The sequence below is a fragment of the Necator americanus genome, chromosome III (assembly GCF_031761385.1).
Source record: "Necator americanus strain Aroian chromosome III, whole genome shotgun sequence".
NCBI lineage: Eukaryota > Metazoa > Nematoda > Chromadorea > Rhabditida > Ancylostomatidae > Necator > Necator americanus.
This window is the reverse complement of record NC_087373.1, coordinates 2,344,583-2,362,710: the sequence shown is the minus strand read 5'-3', so window position 1 is coordinate 2,362,710 and position 18,128 is coordinate 2,344,583. Positions and strand designations below refer to the sequence as shown.

Below are 18,128 nucleotides of genomic sequence, written 5' to 3'. Positions count from 1 at the left end.
ACAACCACGCGATGTCCGACCCAATTGGGACGCGTGGGGTTTTGGTGACGGGCGTCATTCTTGGTGGTACGATACTAGCAGCCTTGCTCTACTACCAAGCAACGAAGCCGAAGAGGCGATCTGGTATGTAGATTTCTGTTTTTTTACGGGTGCTGGATTATGGAATTTTATTCAAATTAGGATATTAGTATATACAAAATTCGGAGTTGCATTTTGCTGGTTCATTTTGGGTTGCTGCTGCTCATTTCGATGTTCTTACCGGTTCATTACACTTTGTTTTCTCCCACATCACTGTACCAATCACTGTACCAGAACTAGAAAATAGGATATTATTGGCTATGGATGAAACAGACAGCGTAGGGTCTGGCTCGAGATAAAAAGAATGAGCGGAGAAAGTCTGTCCTTTTCTCTCGAGTCTGCCCTTAATTCAAAGTGCTCAAAAATGGCAAGAAGAGTTCACAACTCGGTTTGTTTAGAGCTTAGTTCTTGCTTTAAAAATAACGCTTTAAATTGCTTTTGTATTCCTACTCATCAATTATTAACACTAAGCTCTCTTAGTTGCCTTCTTTCGTTGTTTGCGGCAGTGGTATAAATTACTACTGTAAGACATCATCGTGGAAAGTCAGTCCCCAGTCAAGTTGTTACAATTTCCCGCAAATCAATCCCTTTCTTGTGAGTAATTTCGCTCACACTGCATTCATCAAACTAGGATATTGTGTTCGCTTTAAATTTGTCTCAGTTAAACCGTACATTTCACACCGAGGTTTTTCTACTTTTGGTTGATGGATTGTGACCTTTGATTGCGCTTGTGTCTGTCTCGTTACTTGCGAATTCCGTTTTTGATCAGCCATATCGAGCAATTAAGCAGTTTCATACTGTTGAGATATGGTAGGCTATATAACAAAATGACTTTGTAGGGCAGGCACTACATTTATGTTGCGAAGAACTCCATTAGGTTTTCGTATCAACGTTTCTTTTTTCCTTTACCTTCTTACCCATAGATTTCTTTCTCTCTTTGTTGTACAGTTGGATCAAATATAGTAGGGTCAAAACGAAATGAAGCACCGTGCGGTTGCGCAGGCACCCTCGGTCGAAGCGGCGCGGTGGAGCGTTGGGGGCTAGGATCCAAGGGACCTTTGCTAGCACCATCCATCCATCGCTGTAGTTCGCGAGTCCCACATCGATCCCACCCACCATCTCCACCCCACGTCTTCGAGCCCCTTACGCAACTGCACCGTGTTTCATGTCGCTTTCACCCGACTTCTTCTGTGGTTCCTGTAACCTATCTATTACCTCATCACAATACAAATTACCGTTCAACAAAAAAAAGTAGACTAAGAACTATAGCAGAGAATATCGAAATAAAAATAAAAAAAAATCAAAATATCGTCAAAAACGTCAAATTTTTGCATCCCATTACAAAATTGTGACCAATTAATAAGCCTTAAACTTGTGGCCGCTGCGATTTCTTCCATCGTCAACTGAGGAAAATGAACTGGCCTCCTGGTTTGTTTTCCCCAGTACTTTTTTGTCAGTATCTGCTCACCATTTGTTAACATTCACATTTAGTTTTACCAGAAGAATATTTTGATCCTGGATAGTACTCTACTCTTTAAGAGTTTTTTTTTTCATGAACAAAACCCACGTTTAGGCATTTGCAGACTTCAAATTAACAACCAACTCACCAGGAAATCTTTCTTGTGTTGTTTTGATGTTTTCTTTTGCTGTCTTTGCATCCCTGATAGTCAAGACACGGGAGGTATTTATCGATCGGACAATAGATTGTTGTTGTAGATCATAAATTAGTTCACGTCTTACATTTCGCTAAAATCTCGGAGAAATGAGAATCCCTTGTGAAACTTCTTCCTCTCAGAGACGCAGAATGTTCCCAATGACATCATTTCGAACGCAGCATGCTGTAAAACGTCGTCGATTGTTCATTCTATGGACCCTGTTTGTTTTTTATGGAGGTCGTGCATCGATCCGAAGCGCGCCGACCAGAGCAACACATGCAGATACATCTGAGACCGCCATTGTTGCTCTTATTCCTTAAGGTTATGAATCCACCATTTTCGTACACTTGGTCATCCAAAACTATTCAAAGTGATGACATAAAGGTTATGGAAGGTTTTAGAAGATGCTGTTCCGTAGATACTCTTATAGGGCTCTCGTTTGTCTGTACCTTGTCTATTTTGGCCCTCAAATATTGGAAATAGACGAAAGTGAATGTGATGAAATACTGAAGTGTTGTTAAAATGTTGAACTTTTTGAATTAACCAAAGTCGTTATCACATCCAAGTCATTATCCTAGCTAGAGCTCCCTAAAACTCGGTTTTTTGTAGACCTTGTTTTGTCTAAAGCAGCTTCAAAATGGAGACAATCTTTGATCGCGCTGATCGTTGGTTAGAGAATTTATGAGTATTTTCCTAATCATACGCTTGCATCTATCTTTGTCGATCAGTACTTAATACGTACTTGTTAGTAACTTTTGAAAACTTGTAGTCTTGTTGCTGATCCCCGTATATACGGTGACCTTTCTTCACAAAGTCACCTTTTTACATTGGTATGATGCCGAAATTGAGGTTACAAAATGGTGGTTTGTCGATCGTCCTCGATTGTTAGTGCAATTACAGTTCGTGGTGTAGTCCCATTAGAATGCGAAATTATTGACTCGTATAGAGCAGTTCTACTAACAAAAATTCTATTTCATTTCACCGATTTATTTCCATAATTGATTTTTCAGTCACAGTTCGTCTAGTCCTAGAATGTATTCGGATTTTTTTTTCTTGAATTTGCTTTGGAAGTTGATTAGTCACATTATTTCAGCATCCAAAGCTGCTGGGGTTCCTGGTTTACATAATCTGGGGAACACATGCTACGCAAATGCACTTCTGCAAGGTTTATCAAGGTGAGTATGGTGTTGAAGTCTTGAAGAAGAGGAAGGGAACTCTGAAAATTTTAAGATTTAAGAGAAGTTTTCTACTTTTTTAATGGTGGAACTACTTTTTTTTCCTTTGGTATGCTTGTCCATGCAAGCTCTTGTTGCGAACGTTATGACATCATTTCCTTGCTCAGTTTAAAATTATTTACATTGAATCCCTGACATCTTAGAAATTTTCTTACTCAGACTTCGTCTCCTATTTCAGCCTGCCCTCGATGGTGCGATGGCTGAAAGAAATCGACACTACCTCAAGCGACCTAAGACATGGATTCTTGGACGAACTGAAAGAAGTGGTACTGAGTGAGTTTTAAATTTCTTGGGACTATTATAGTTTCATGTTTTACAAAGATTAAACGTTATGGTCCAGTCGAGATTTTGCTAGATTATGAGACGTGAGTGAGTGGTAAATCTGTTGATTGTCTATGAAACTAACAAGTTACTGGTACGGTACTGGTACTGTTACTGGTATGTGTGTTAATATTAATTTACTTCTTTGGAAGTATCTATCCGATATAGGAGTGTGCCGGGCCAAACGAAAGACTAGTGCAGGATTGGGGATATATATTTAGTTTACTAACATATTATTTGGTGTCCATAATACTGAGGTACTGTGCTAAGAAGAGAAGAGAGCTTTAATTTTACTACCCCATTGCGTAAAACAAGCCAAAATCAAAGACCTCGCTCCCGAAATATGGTATTTTGATTTCGATTTCACCTTTGAGGGGGCGTCATGCAGAGAATGAGCATGGATGGCATCAATATGTCGCGTTCAATCTGTTGAACACATTCGGAGTCGATTATACACAAGGGTAGTAAGGTTGACCCAGATCTTAATAGTACTGTAGAGTGATTCCCACCAATGCCGTGCTAAGCGTAAAGTTAAGGATTTTTTATGTGGGTTTTCTCGTAAATTACTAGTATAATAGAACTCTTGCCTCTCACTCCATAGAAGTCATAGAGCAGAACGACCATTCTTGGCTCTGACGTCTTTGACACAGGAATGAAGGGAACAAGGATATCTGCTTAAAATCTATTCTTGAAAAGTGTGATAAAATATCGGGATTGCTCTCCTTTTATGTAGGGGATGCAATTCTTTCGATTTAGTCCAGAAAGTAAATGGTTCATGACAAGTAGCGAAGAGGTTTCAAATTTCTTTGCGCTCTGAGAACGGTTTCCATTGACATACTTACTCAATCGGTGGTGCGGCATTGTAGTCTGATGCGATTGCTGGAATCTTCGCCAAGCTGTGTCGCCCATGAACGGTAGTGTGCCAAATTTCTAGATCTACGATGCCAAAGAGCTCGCGTAGAATCTGCCTAAAAACTTGAGTTAAATAAGGAGAGATAAACTTGAGTATAAACGAGTCCAGTCGTCAGATCTTAATATTGTTTTAGTTTTTCGAAGAACAAATTGCTAAACCTTTAGGACTAATTATGTTATTGTCATCTGCACAAAACTTGTTATAATTAGTAGTTAGTTTTGTGCAGATGACAATAATAAACATACAATGACAATATAGTTTTATTGGAAGTTAAAAAAAGCGTTTAACCTCTATAGCAGGTCACTTTCGATAACTCACGTTGTATTTCGTTCATACCGTAAATAAAATATGCTCAAATGTCTGTACAGTTTTTTTTCGTAAATTGTCGGCTTAGGATCGGTGTCTGTGCTACCATAATTCATGCGCACCACCTCAGTTCCACACCGTCCTCGATACCTTTTAAGACATGAATCAAAATTAGTTTGATAGTGAAGTGGAGACATTGGTTCATGTTGAAGGCGGATCCACATTCCCTTTGCAATCCTTTTTCTCCTTTAATCAGTGAAGATAGTAGATTATGACTGCGAACCTGGATTAGATTATTATTTTTTGATTTCCATTCAGAACTCAACGATGGATCAACTGCTTTATACGATGTCGGCGGTGTTATGACAACTCTTGCGAAGCATAAATGGAATATTACTGTTGGTAAGATTTATGGCTCCCTATATCTTCAATCGATATCTTTATGGCTCTTCTTTTTCTGCATCGCAGTTGCATCTCAAAACCTGCATTTTTGCTTTCGAAGAGACTTGAAGAGACCTAAGTTTATTCTATTTCATCAAATTATCTCCTTGTTTTTTTTTTTCTCGTTAATTGGTGCTTATTGCGCCTCCTCTTTCGTGTGTTCTCTCTTTTTTTCATAGAAACGGCAACAATCTTCTTAAGGAACGAGTTGCTTGTTTGTGTTCAAATTGAGTGTAGTTTGTGAATATCCTTTCACTTTTTTCTTAGTGTAATTATTTTCATTTTTTAAAAATAGTCTTTTTCTCCTCATCGTCCATTAGAACGTCTTTTCAGGCGTTGAACATGACCTTCACGAGCTATTAAATGTGTTTGCAACAACATGGGAGGAAGAGCTACAAGTGACAAAACGGAGGTTACTCTCGTCATCGTTGTGGCAATTCAACGAGGTACTTGATAAAACATTTAGAATCTTTTCAGACAATTCTGACAATGCAGATTGTAAAATGGTTTGAGTAGTAGGGGTTGCTGAGTTTATTACTCGCATTACAAAGGTTTCATTTTCAAAATGACCAGGTACAAGGATTGTATGATATCTAGGATATCTGCTGAAACATGAGATGTTTTGAGCGTTTGAACGGTTGCATTGGGGGTTTCTAAGGAAAAATGATTATAAAGAAGTGCAGAACATTTTAGTGCATACCTATTGATCGAAAATCTATAACTGCCCTTCATCATTTTTTTTTACCAATCTGCCAAAATCCCCTCTAACACAATGACGTTTAAGTCTTTTTGACTTTTTTCGAGGATCCTTTTGAGATAGAATGAAATTTCCCAGTAATGTCTTCTTTTAAGCGGAACGGTTCCATTTTGAACGACCAACATAACCGTGTGTGCATCATTTGTTACCAGCGTTACATTGCAGTCCAGTACAAATCTCAGTTATAATTTATTTCTCCTTTACTTGGAATTATAGATCGATTCGACTCCCGAGGGCAACGGAAAAGAAACTGTGCAGTCATCTGGCGATGTACAGCTGTCCCTTGTTAGCAGAAGGGAGCTTGTGTTTAGAAGGTGCGCGCTCTTAGTGTTCAATAGGGATATTGATTTTTCTTATTTTTCCTAATATTGGGTGATCCCATAAGTAATGTGGTACTCTACACTTCTTTTGTTTTTCAAAATTGAAATAAATGAACTTCCTTTATATCTAAGATACACTATTCTTCATTTTCTACAATCCTCCCCGATCTTTGTGGTGGACTTGGAATGCTGGGCTTGTGAAAGTCACTGATGCATGACGAGGATTACTCGGCTGAAAAACCAGATTATTCATGGGATGAACCAGTGTTCACACACGAATGTCATAGATACCGTTAGATTATTCATGGATTCAGATTTTTTTGAACTTTTCCCACTGTTCAGATGTGCGGATGTTGTACGAGTTGAGGCGAAACTGCGAGCGCCGTGCTTCGGCCTTACTGCGACAGAACTGCGTTGCTGTCAAAAGAACTGTGGTTTTAAGGTAAGTCTCGTTTTTTTTTGCAGTGTTCCGGGTAACTGTAGAGAGAAACGTTGGAATCGGAGCACGATAAGTTTTCGATTAAGAAACAAATCAAAAACTGCGTATCAGATCTAGAACATGTGAACTTGTGAGGATTATCGTACTATTTACACGCTACTGTAAGAAAAAAGAAGGAAAAATGATTCCTAAACGTTTGCTTTACGCAATATAAAAGGATAAACTGTCTGGCGTTTATCGATCCGCTCGGGATCCGCCACCACGTTCACTTCAATTCAGGATCGTTTGAAGTTCACGAACGTGTAACTGGCCCATACAAGGACTTGCGGGGGGCTACCCGATGTGTAAAGTCAGTGTTTTTATCCTCCCAGACAAGTCTGGTAGCAATTTATCGCGCCCGGAGGGATGAAAGGCTTGGTGAGCACTAGAGCGGATTCGAACCGCCGATCGATCGTGCACAACAGGGGAACCTCTTACCGACTGCTCTACGCCCACCATTTAACGTGACATATTTACACATTTTTACGCAGTGACAAGTTAGAGGGAATCCAGGCTTGTGTATGTATAGAGCTGGATTATGGATAGAAACTTTTTATTTTATATGAACAATGAGCACTGATTGAAGACCACTTCTCGCACAAAAAATTAACTTGAAAAATTGTCTGATCATTCGAGTTTTTTTCAATCTTTCTTCTTTCAGAAGGTGCGATATGATACATTTGGCGTTATTTCGTTGGCGATTCCGAAAATATTCATGGGGATGGTGAGATTTTGTTGGTTCCCTTTCCAGGTCTTCACTTTTTCACTACGATTTTTTAAAAATCACCTTCTATAGCCAGTGACTATCGAAGCATTACTGAGGAAGTATTTTTGTATGGAGGTAATTCGAGGTGCAACCTGTGACCGCTGTAAATCACAAACTGGTAAACGTGATAGTGGCTTGTTCAAGAAGCAAGGATTGAGTAAGGTAAGCACAGAAGTGTTTATGAAATTTGTTTATTCATTCGTAGAAAAGAAAAAAAAACGGTATTTACACACAAGCGACTTTCGAGTTTTTCATTCGAGTGATGATTTAACGACGACGGCAGCACTGGTTGCTGTTGGCGCATGGTGAGTATCCAGTCTGGCACTGGCACGACGAGGTAGCCGATGATGGTTGGCAAGCGACGACGGCAGGTGTAGCTAGTGGAGAAGCAGCGCACGAGCTAGTGCAACTCTGAGTGCAGGCTGGCTGGCAAGATGCCATGGACTGGTTTTGTTGGGTGCACTGAGAGACGCAGCTGGTCTCGCATTGTGGTTGGCATTGAGCGGATTGAGCGACGCTCTGCTGGAGAACGATCTGGATGACTTGCTGAGTTGGCTGTGAATCGGAGCAAGCGGTTTGGCACTGCTGGCATTGGACGGCTGGTTGGCTGGGAGTACATTGGGGTTGGCATTGCTGAGCACAAGACTGTTGCACAGGCTGTTGAGCAGCGACGCAGGAGTTGTCACAGGCTGGCATGCAAGCGGAAACACACTGAGGTTGGGCTTGAACTGTTGGCTGTCCACAGCTCTGCGAGCACTGTGAGCTGCAGCTATCAAGGCACTGAGAAACGGGTTGCTGCTGAGCGACGCAGGACGACTGGCATTGAGTCTGGCATTGTGGCATGCAACCGTAGTCACGTTGAGGTGCAACAGTTGAAGAAACCTGGTAGATGGGTTGAGATGAAGGTAGAGGTTGATATTGCTGTTGAGGTTGGTACTGTTGTTGGTATTGTTGTTGAGGTTGCTGCTGCTGGTATTGCTCGGTGCAGGCTGGCTGACAGGCTGGTTGACAGGCGGGAGCACACTGGTTGTTGTTGTAATTGTTGTTGTTGTCGTAGGTGATCGGAGGAAGCTGAGATGAGGTTCCACAAGCGTCGACACATTGCGCTTGGCACTGATCAGCGCACTGAGCAGTAGGGATCTGTTGAGCGGTGCAAGATTGCTGGCACTGTTGCTGGCAAGCTGGTTGGCACTGTGCGCTTTGTTGTTGTGCTACGGGAAGAGAGATCTGGACCTGGACGACCTGCTGCTGTGGTTGCTGCTGCTGAGGCGCGGCGCAGGCGACATCGCATTGTTGCTGACATTGAGTGTTGCACTGAGCTACAGGCTGCTGCTGTTGGACGCAGGACTGCTGGCATTGCTGTTGACAAGCTGGTTGGCATTGGTTGGTCACTGGAGCTGCAGCTGTGTTATAGGATGGAGTACACGAAGCTTGGCATGAAGTCTGACAGTTTGGCTGACAATCGTAAGCCGTCGAGGTGGAGCACTGTTGAGCACAGCTCTGTTGGCAAGCTGGTTGACATTGCGTGGTGGAGTACTGAAGTGTCTGCTGTGTCGTCGACTGAGCACATCCACATGATTGAGCGGGCTGAGCTTGTGTGTAAATTGGCTGGCTCTGGCATGAGCATGACATCTGCTGGGAAGGAGCTGGTGAGCACATGCATTGCGCCTGACTCTGAGCCGAGACGCAGCCGCACTGGCGCTTTTCGCGAATTACGCTTCCCTCAAAAAAATAAGGCTGAGAGATGGATAACAGAGAAGGAGCTGAATTGCAGGAAAAAAAAGAGGAGGAATGTTGATTCGTAGTGTTTTCCATGGAAAATCGTAATTCTCACCTAGTAGTGAATTTACAGTCCTGTCAATTCCACAACTTATCTGGAAAGTTAGGGAATTCATAGGCTAAGTCTTCAGTCAGTAGAGAAAAGTTACGCCCGAATCTTTTTTCTTAGTTTTTTGAACTCTAGGGATTAAACTATGCTGTAAAGGAGGCGAATACTGTAATTTTGTCTTAGTATCAATGTAAAAGATAGTAATAACAAGCAAAGGTTGAGCTCGAGAGACTTAAGTGTCATTGATTTGCAGCGCTAGCGTTTTAGAGGACTTTATACTGGGTGCTAAACAAGAATCAGTCAAAAAATTGTGAAGATTTTTGTGGTACTATTAGGCATTAGTAACTTTAACCGTTAGGCATAATAGATGGAGAAAGAGGAGGAACTACTGCATATTTGTGCAACATTAAATAGATAGACGGATTAAATGTGACCTCTGCTAGCAAAATTGGTTTAAATTTCAAAAATATCCAGATTTTTCTGAGAGGAATTGTCAGCGTATCAGGATTTATCAGTCTACCATGGGTTAAGGCCGTTAGACAGCAGTAAACATTAAATGAAAACGTACTGAAGTAAGCAGGAATGTAGCGGCGAAGCAGATTGCAACAGTACGAAGATGCATCTCTCGATTTCAATGTGTGTCTCGGATGATGTAGAACGAGATGCTCAACGCTCATAAATACTACCCGAAAAATGGGCGGCAACTCAGATTACGGACCGGAATTTTTGTTAGGATGCATGGAAACCGGCGAGATCATCGAGATGAAGAAACCTTCAGCAGCGCCGCCGACGGCACTTGGGCGCGGTGTATTTGCCGCCAAACGGCGACATTTCCGCCTATACACACGCTGACACACGCTATCGGCGTGCTACGTTGTTTGTTGAGTCACGGTGGCACCGGTTCAGTTCACGTCGGTGTCAAACAGTGTTTGAATGGGATTCACGGGAGTGTGTTTGTAGAGTATATTCGCTCCTCATTCAAGTTTGATCAGCTAAGGATTTCTTGAAAAAGAGCAGTTAAAAAAAGTAAAACAAAGAAATACGAAATTTCTCATAACAGCTAAGCGTTACCTTGAGTTATCTTCCCTGAATGGAATATAAATTGGATTCGGGGAAGGTAACTTGATTTTATATGGTGCCCGATCAATGACCGACAAATACATTGAACGATATCGACATATTCAATATTATCAGTGCGCTATTCTCCCATTTTCCTATTGATGGTCCAGAATAAGGTCTAATAAATCTGCAAAGATGAAGGATATACTCTTCCTTTGTAAATATTATTAGACCGAAAGTAACACTCAAGTTCGTGATTGGCTGAAATTTTACTCTGACGTTAATTAAAATAACTCAAAATAAGCCAATACAACATTTAATAAGTCACTATTAAAATAACTGAACACAAGAGGTAACCAACATTAAAAAGTATAAATTCGACATCAATTCAGAACCGTTTGGGGTTCATGAACCCCAAACGACCTTCCAAGTTTTTCCAAGATGTTTAATCTTATGGAAAATGAAACACTGTAACTACTAATAGTCGAGAAACGTAGGAAACTACTGAAGATTGAGAGGCGCAGAATGCTAACTATCCCCTTTATTTGTCGTGCTTGCTTATGCGTTCAAATTTCACAAAATTCGCGTTCAGAATTCACATAAAGTGATCATTTAGCGTTCATTATGTTTGATAAAAAGCTCGGTAGTGCAAGTTTGTCTAAGATCCTCTTTTTTTTTGTTGTTGATTTTGCAGAGATTAGGAAGTTTGCACAGTAGTGCTGCCTTCAGCCAACAGAGCCATGCGGAGCGATTACGTCACCGTTCGCAATCCGCGCTGCACTGATCATTAACCAGCGTCGAGACTGGTTCTTCTTCTTCGGAGGAGGAGGAGGTTGATTTTCGAACGTCTTAGCGCTTTTCGCAAGTTTTCCACACATTTTTGTGAAGAGGTGCTTGATCGATTGCGGTTCGGCACAAACTGTACCGTGATGCCTGGGAATTATATGTGCTCCAGATATCCTGGGAACATAATTTGAGGTTTCAACCCCTCCTCCCCTCTACCCCCTACCCCCTACTTCGAAAAGAAACGCTAGGTCGGACCCTATATTAAAATATAACCTTGTTTTTACCAAGTTTGTACCGCAGGGATTCCTCCTCGTTCTTTGTTCACATAATAAGAATAGCTGACTCTTTCTCAGACACGTCGGCCACACTAAGGTAAATTCTCCCGGGAAATGGATTTGCGTCGGTGCTGAAAAATAAGGAAAAACCAGCGCTTATGTAAATAACATAAGTGCAAAAAAAAACTGCTGGCGTTGCAAACAACTTATGTTGTTGAGTTGTTATGTTGTTTCTTATAAGTGTTGGGGACGATAACTTCCGTTGAAAATACGGTGAAATCACCCGATATCTAGATCCAGATCTGGAACGTTCTGATATGGTGAACTAGCACCGAAAAGTTGAAAGCTTTCGATTTTTGATTCTTTTGTGGCTCATGACGTCTAATTTGGAATAGTTTTCCTTTATTTTGTATATGTAAGTTTCTAGAGCTTTTGTAGAAGGCTTTCGATCTCTTGTGAAGGTATGAAAAATAAAAAAAGGTAGAAAATAGATGTTTTGACTCATTTCATCCAGGAAGTTTAGTTTTTTCCACCACTTCTAACATTTCACAACGTTATATTGCTTTCGAACATGATTTTTCCAGAAAAAAAAGTCGCTTAGTTCACATAAGAAAATCTTCTCACCGAAATTAAAAAGTTGGTTCTCACAGAGGACATTATTCAGGTTATTCCATTTGTATAAATAAGAAATTATTGTGAAAATCCAGTTTCTACTTTTTCTAACACATTTCTCATTACTTAATCGGTGCTATGTCTTACTGTGGAGTTTCTTCTTTGTGGAAAAGTTCGTGTACTTTTCGTAGATTTGTGACCGTCAGCACACACAGAATGAAAACCTGCCTTCTTTCTTTTGTTTATTTATTTATTTATATTGGAGTGACTTGGTTCTAAACCTCTCATGGCCAAGTTCTTATAGTGTTTGCGTTAGATCTCCTCTTACTGAACATCTTACCCACGTCGTCGTCGACTTTATTCTCTCATCTCAGTTTCAAGGTACACTTCAAACTAGAATTTCAGGAGTTTTCAGTCATCGGTGTGCTTTAAAGCTTACGCCACTGATTGTTGCCCTCACCTTCAGCTTTATGAACTTTCTTCTTGTGAAAAATGGGAATACGAAGAAACTAGTTTACATCCTGAAATAACCCATAAACATCAGAAGGTAGAATAAGAAAGATGCTCAAAAGGATACAGTGAATAACGTGAATTCAGTGAAGTTGTTTGAAATTGTTCATAGCATAATGACAATCTTGGAGAAACACCGGGGAAACCAGTAGAAGACATTGCGTAGTAAGAACTTAGAACTTCTGGGTAGTTTACCCGTTTTCATTACATACATGCATCTCCGGATTAATGCTCGAATTTGTTACACATTCGTGGACGTCTATTACAAGACAGTAAAAATACTTAGCACTAAGTTAACTGTCACCAGTCAACTTGTAAAAAAAAAGTCCAATCTTTTTGGAATCTTAAAAATGTCCTGTTTTTATGATTTTTTGGGCCGGCTGTAGTGTAGCGGTTAGAGGTTCCGCTGCCTGCACGATCGATAGGAGGTTTGAATCCCCCTTAGTGCTCACCAAGCTTTTCTCCCCCACGGGGTCGATAAATTGATACCAGACTTGTCTGGGAGGATAAAAACACTGAATTGACACATCGGCTAGCCACCGCAAGTCATTGCATGGGCCAATTACATGTTCGTGAACCTCAAACGATTTTGAATTGAAGTGAACATGGGGGCGCATCCCAAGCGGATTTGTTAACGCCAGGCACTTCATCCACTTCTATCCTTTTGTCCTGATTTCTGTGAAGTTTCATATTCCTTTTGATCGGAGGCATTTTGTGGGAAGGGGGTTGAAAAGGCTTCAACTTCAGTCGCACGATTACAGAAATGTATATATGTGAGATCACTTTTTTCAATGGGAGCGAAAATATTCAATTTCTGATCTAATCAGTATTTTTTAGTCATTGGTTTTTCTCAGAACTCTTTTTTCATTCGTTTTGATAAAAACAACAATATGATCGGGTGAGAAGAGTATACGAGGGAAGGGGCCACTTTTTTGCACGCGCTACATCAACGAACGAGCGGTCGAAGATCAATGAGCTCTTCTCAGCAGCCTATTCAAGTAAAACCATTGAGTAGGCTGCTGAGGGGATCGGAGCCTGTAGGAGTATGTGCGTTCTAACGTACGTTGTAGGAACTAGAGCGGTTCCCTCGCCGTTTTTAAAATGTGTAGGAGGAATTGAGTGGGGCCACGCTCGTTTCCGTAATCTACAATCTGAATTCTACGTTTTCCCTGAGGTTTCCGCATCACGCCAGTTTCGCGATACGGTCCTTTTGAGGCCAATTTAAAACTAAACAAGGATAAAATGCTAGATTCTTCTCTTCTTTACTCAGACTATGAACTCTGACTTTGCTATGAAAAAAAAAACAAGTTATCTATAATACCTAAGATTAAATACCTAATGTTGTCTGAGAACTTTTTATAGTGAATTTTTACGAATCTTATCCAAGTTTTTTGAGGGTTCTAGTATGTATGTCTCACATCATCGAATTACCTTATTTCGTAGGATCAGAGCACAACCTTCTGAATTCTAGTGATCTGGAGCTGGATTTGTTTCATTTGGAGCTGTGAGAGCACAGCCAGAAAACAAAGAAACAAAGAAGTAGATCTTTCGTAAGCCTATATTCCCCTTTCATTTCCTTTCCTTTCCGAAAGAAACAAATTTCGAGATGGAGTTTTGGGATTCGAATTTTATCAGAAGTTTTTAGAAATTTAAATAAAATGTGCGGAATGAAATATAAGAGGTGAGGGTAGTCAAATGTTAATTTATTCAAACAACTAAATTATTCATCAACATTGTATTGTTTTTTTTTTACAATGCGGGGGTAGTATTATAGTTTATTAGTGGGTTCGTGGACTTGGATTCATTTCGAGCAATGTCCGACTTCTTTTTTCTCACCGTGTGATCCAACATCAGTTAGTTTTGTTTTAACCACTCAGGAACGACTTTAATGCTATTTAACTGCCTCTGCCAGCGCCTTCTTATCAACCTCTCCGAGGTTTTGCGACTCATTCTGATTCTGCTTAGGTTCGAGCCTAGAACTCCAGCTCACTGCAGTTGCTACTGTCGTAGCTCCGCAAAGAGTAGAGTTATTGATCGATCTTTATAAACATAATAAACATAAGCTTATTTAATCCAATTAGGGCATAAACTTTATAAAATCTCTGATAAATTGACGCCTGTAAAATCGCTTCAGTACAGCTTTTGAACGTCACACATGTGCCAACGCACAAAGCGTCACATTTTTTTTCCCTTGGAATATTTGTTCAAGAGGTTATGCCCTACAAGATTTGTTTACACAGCGCATTATGAAAATTACATTGTAATATTTTATCGATCAGTATTTTTCGTTCAATTTCTTTTTTTTTAATTTTGGTCAGTGAGATGTTGTGGTTTGACCGTTTCTTTTCTTACTCCGTCGTGTCCGTAGCTGTGGAGTGTAGTTTGTGAGTTGAAATTGTCGATAGAAAATCACCCACCAAAAAAATCCCGAAAAACCCCTATTTTCTGCGGATATGGGGAAATCGACGAGGATCCACATGTTTGGGTTTTTATGACTAAATTATAACTTTCTCTTCAAATCGTATAGTTGATAGGAGCTGCACTTTTTTTTAACTCAGCACTAAAATACTTTTGAGCACTGAGGAGAGGTCCAAACTTCTAAAAACGCCCATTTTTAAAGACAACGGCATAAATTTCTAGTATTTTTCCTAAACTGATAGTTTATGAGCAATTACAAGCCTGAATTCGCAAAAAATAGCACATTAGCTATAGGTGTTCTGTGCAGATGTTCTGAACAACAACCGTATGCATTGCCGCGCACTATTTTGCCGCGCATTGTATGCGTAGGGCACCAGGTGTGTTTACAACAACGAATGTACAATTTGACTGCACAAAAATCCCAGCTTCGTATCATTTTGAGCTGGTAAAGTTCTGCTTTACATCGGTACCATTGATGTTTTTCTCAATTTGTCCATAACACTCACTAGAAGACACCTTTTATGCTAGTTTGAACTTAATTGCACTCAATGAAAGAACTATGGCACATCGCAATCAGAAGCATTGATGCACACATACGAAAAGACAAGATCTCTGATCCGTATATTTACAACACACACACACGTTGTCGCGAGGAGATTAGGTCATCATCTCCTGACAATGGCAAGCTCAACGATGACGACGGCAGCATCGTGTTCCACTACCGCACGGAGCGTATCCGGACAAGCATTGGCACGGCTGTGCGCTGGGCTGACAGGCCATCATGGACGGTTGGGCGACAGCACAGGATTGTTGACAACTCTGAACACAGGCTGGTTGACACGATACGATGGGTTGATTCTGCTGCGTGCACTGAGTGACGCAAGTGGACTCGCACTGAGGTTGGCATTGGGTGGACTGAGCGATGCTGGACTGCATCGTCACCTGGACCACTTGCGGTTCCTGTGCTTGGCAGGCGACCTGGCATTGCTGGCATTGCACACTCTGCTGTACACATTGCTGCTGGCATTGCTGGACACACATAGGCTGCTGAGCGATACAAGTCGGCTCACAAGCTGGCATACACGACTGAACACATTGCGTCACAGGCTCAGCAGACACACATGTTTGAGAGCACTGAGTCTGACAAGTGTCCAAGCAGGGAGCGACGGGCTGCTGGCCGACACATGATGCCTGGCATTGGACTTGGCATTGTGGCATGCAGGCTTCCTGTCGCACGACCAGCTGATGATGTTGTTGTACGCAAGACGGTTGGCAAGTCGGCTGGCAAGCTGGAATACACTGCGACTCGTAGGTGATTGGTGCTAGATTGGGAGCACCGCACGTACTGGTGCACTGAGTCTGGCATTGGTTCGAGCAGGCGACGGGCGATAGTTGGGCGCCACAACCTTGTACGCATTGTTGCTGACAAGCCGGCTGGCAGTCCTGGTAAACATTCACTTGGGTGGCAACGACTTGCTGCTCTCCACAGGCACCAGCACACTGAGTCTGGCACTGGTTGTTACAGAATGCAACAGGTTGTTGCTGAGCCACACAGGATTGCTGGCAAATGCTCTGACAAGCTGGTTGACATTGTACAACTGGCTGATACTGTGGTGTGCATGACGATTGACAAGAGACTTGGCAATTTTGCTGACAGCTGCTCAAAGACGAAGTAGCGCACTGTTGGGCACAACTCTGCTGGCAGGCCGGTTGACATTGTGGGGTGGCGATTTGTATGGGCTGCAATTGAATGCTTCCGCATCCACAGCTCGGCTCCACGGGTTGACTCTGACATGAGCACTGCATTTGTTGGAATTGGAGCGGTGAGCAGGAACATAGCGCTTGGGTTTGAGCGCAATCGCACTGGCGTCTTTCTCGGATAATGTTGGCCTGAAATGAGTACGTGTTGAAATTAGGTGGGAAAAGCTATCCCCCTCGTTACAATTTGTTGAGGAAGACATCGGAATTACAAGCTATTGAATGAATTCTTCTTTCTGTGATTCTTTCATTGAGCTAATTGGATGTAATAAGGCTTTGCAAGGGTTTGGGTGGAAAATCTTTGTTTTCGTTCCCGTGTTAGGAAAAAACTTTACAGAAACGTCAACTGACGGGTCAAAAGAGCGGAAGTTGATTAGTTGTTCGCATTAATTGATGGAATACCATCAAACCATCATTTTGCAGGGATAATTCGTTCAAACTTAGGAGGTTTTTTTTTCTTTCTCTGCTTCCCGCCTTACTTCTATTTTTTGTTCTGATTTTTGGGTAGAGTTTCATGAAATTTCGCTCAGATCAAATGTTTTCAGATCGGCTGGTAATTCGATAATTCGTACAAAGCCAGGAGGAGTTCTTTTATGTGTGATAGAGAAATTTTGCAATTATCCGTAACATATCAGTACCTGTTGGTTCTTTGACTGTTCTGAGAAGACAAACTTGCAAGATTATCACCTTTAATTTGGTCTTGGCTTTAATTTTGCAATTTTTTTTCTGAACTATAGAGCGCCAGGGAAAAAAAGTGGAACTGAGCAGTCCAGGCTATCGATTTTCTAAAAGTTGTGGATTTTGTTAGAGGAAAATGAAACGATTAGCAAATTTTGTGCAATAATAATGTTATTTTGGAGCGTATTTCGTGAATAAGAACTAAAAGGTTCATGAAAATATTAAGAAAAATAGTGAATTAGATCTAAAGTCACTAACCGATGCAGTGATGACCGCTACGGCGAGGAAGAATAAAGAAGTGCGAAGGTTCATCCTGATTGTGATGATTAACTTCTACGAGAAGTCGATCGGCAATTAACCATCGTTATTCGCCTGTATATATAGTGTCCGGGAAATGTAGGCGTGTCTACATTCCGGACCAACAGTATTTGCAGTAGCAGCGCCCTCTCTCGATGAGCAGAGTAGCAACTACTTTGTGAGAAGGACATGGTAACATGGTAATATCTCTATGGTAATGTTTGCAGATAACAATAATTTTATCCGCAAATATTACCATGGAATAATTTTGAGGAATTTCCTAATCAAATCATATTGTACATATATGGAAATACATACAATACATACGCATTATAATTCTGTATGCAAACCTTGCCATGACTCGGATGCGAAGCTTTTTTGTTTCGGACAAAATCGATTAAAGCGCTGCTCTGCATGCAAATTGAAAGGCCATTTAGCATTGAGAGAAGGTGGCGGCCTGATGGGTTTCACTTGTAGCCGGTTGGGCTATGGTTGCATCTCCATACATTCGGAAAGGAAGTAGTTTTCTTCTTTTGGATTCGTTCCACGAACTAACTTCCCTCTCAGGCAAGAACATTGCCTGAGAAGCATTATATTGATTCTCATCTAAGCTGTAATATTTCATGGATTTGCACTT

The 18,128-nt window shown here is 41.2% G+C and overlaps 3 protein-coding genes across 5 annotated transcripts; 1 reads left to right on the top strand and 2 right to left on the bottom strand.

Moving 5' to 3' along the window:
- Positions 1-11: 11 nt before the first annotated feature.
- On the top strand, positions 12-7,533 carry RB195_008395 (uncharacterized protein; the record flags this gene model as incomplete). The annotated part of the gene is made up of 10 exons (XM_064194860.1): positions 12-123; positions 2,827-2,908; positions 3,147-3,241; positions 4,827-4,910; positions 5,283-5,395; positions 5,923-6,020; positions 6,369-6,468; positions 7,166-7,228; positions 7,301-7,432; positions 7,531-7,533. 10 exons carry the CDS (start codon positions 12-14, stop codon positions 7,531-7,533), a joined length of 882 nt encoding a protein of 293 aa, XP_064046005.1.
- A 4-nt stretch (positions 7,534-7,537) lies between these two features.
- Positions 7,538-8,929, bottom strand: RB195_008394 (uncharacterized protein; the record flags this gene model as incomplete). Of its 2 annotated transcripts, none has more annotated exons than XM_064194858.1 (1): positions 7,538-8,929. In XM_064194858.1, the coding sequence occupies one exon, from the start codon at positions 8,927-8,929 to the stop codon at positions 7,538-7,540; it is 1,392 nt and encodes a 463-aa protein (XP_064046003.1). The 2 variants fall into 2 exon arrangements, with proteins under 2 accessions (XP_064046003.1, XP_064046004.1); XM_064194859.1 differs by having other exon boundaries at positions 7,538-8,902.
- Positions 8,930-15,445: 6,516 nt separating this feature from the next.
- RB195_008393 (uncharacterized protein) lies at positions 15,446-17,506 on the bottom strand (the record flags this gene model as incomplete). 2 transcript variants are annotated; one of them, XM_064194857.1, is made up of 2 exons in its annotated part: positions 15,446-16,648; positions 17,453-17,506. In XM_064194857.1, 2 exons carry the CDS (start codon positions 17,504-17,506, stop codon positions 15,446-15,448), a joined length of 1,257 nt encoding a protein of 418 aa, XP_064046002.1. The 2 variants fall into 2 exon arrangements, with proteins under 2 accessions (XP_064046002.1, XP_013305080.2); XM_013449626.2 differs by lacking the exon at positions 17,453-17,506 and having other exon boundaries at positions 15,446-16,564.
- Between the last annotated feature and the right edge of the window lie 622 nt (positions 17,507-18,128).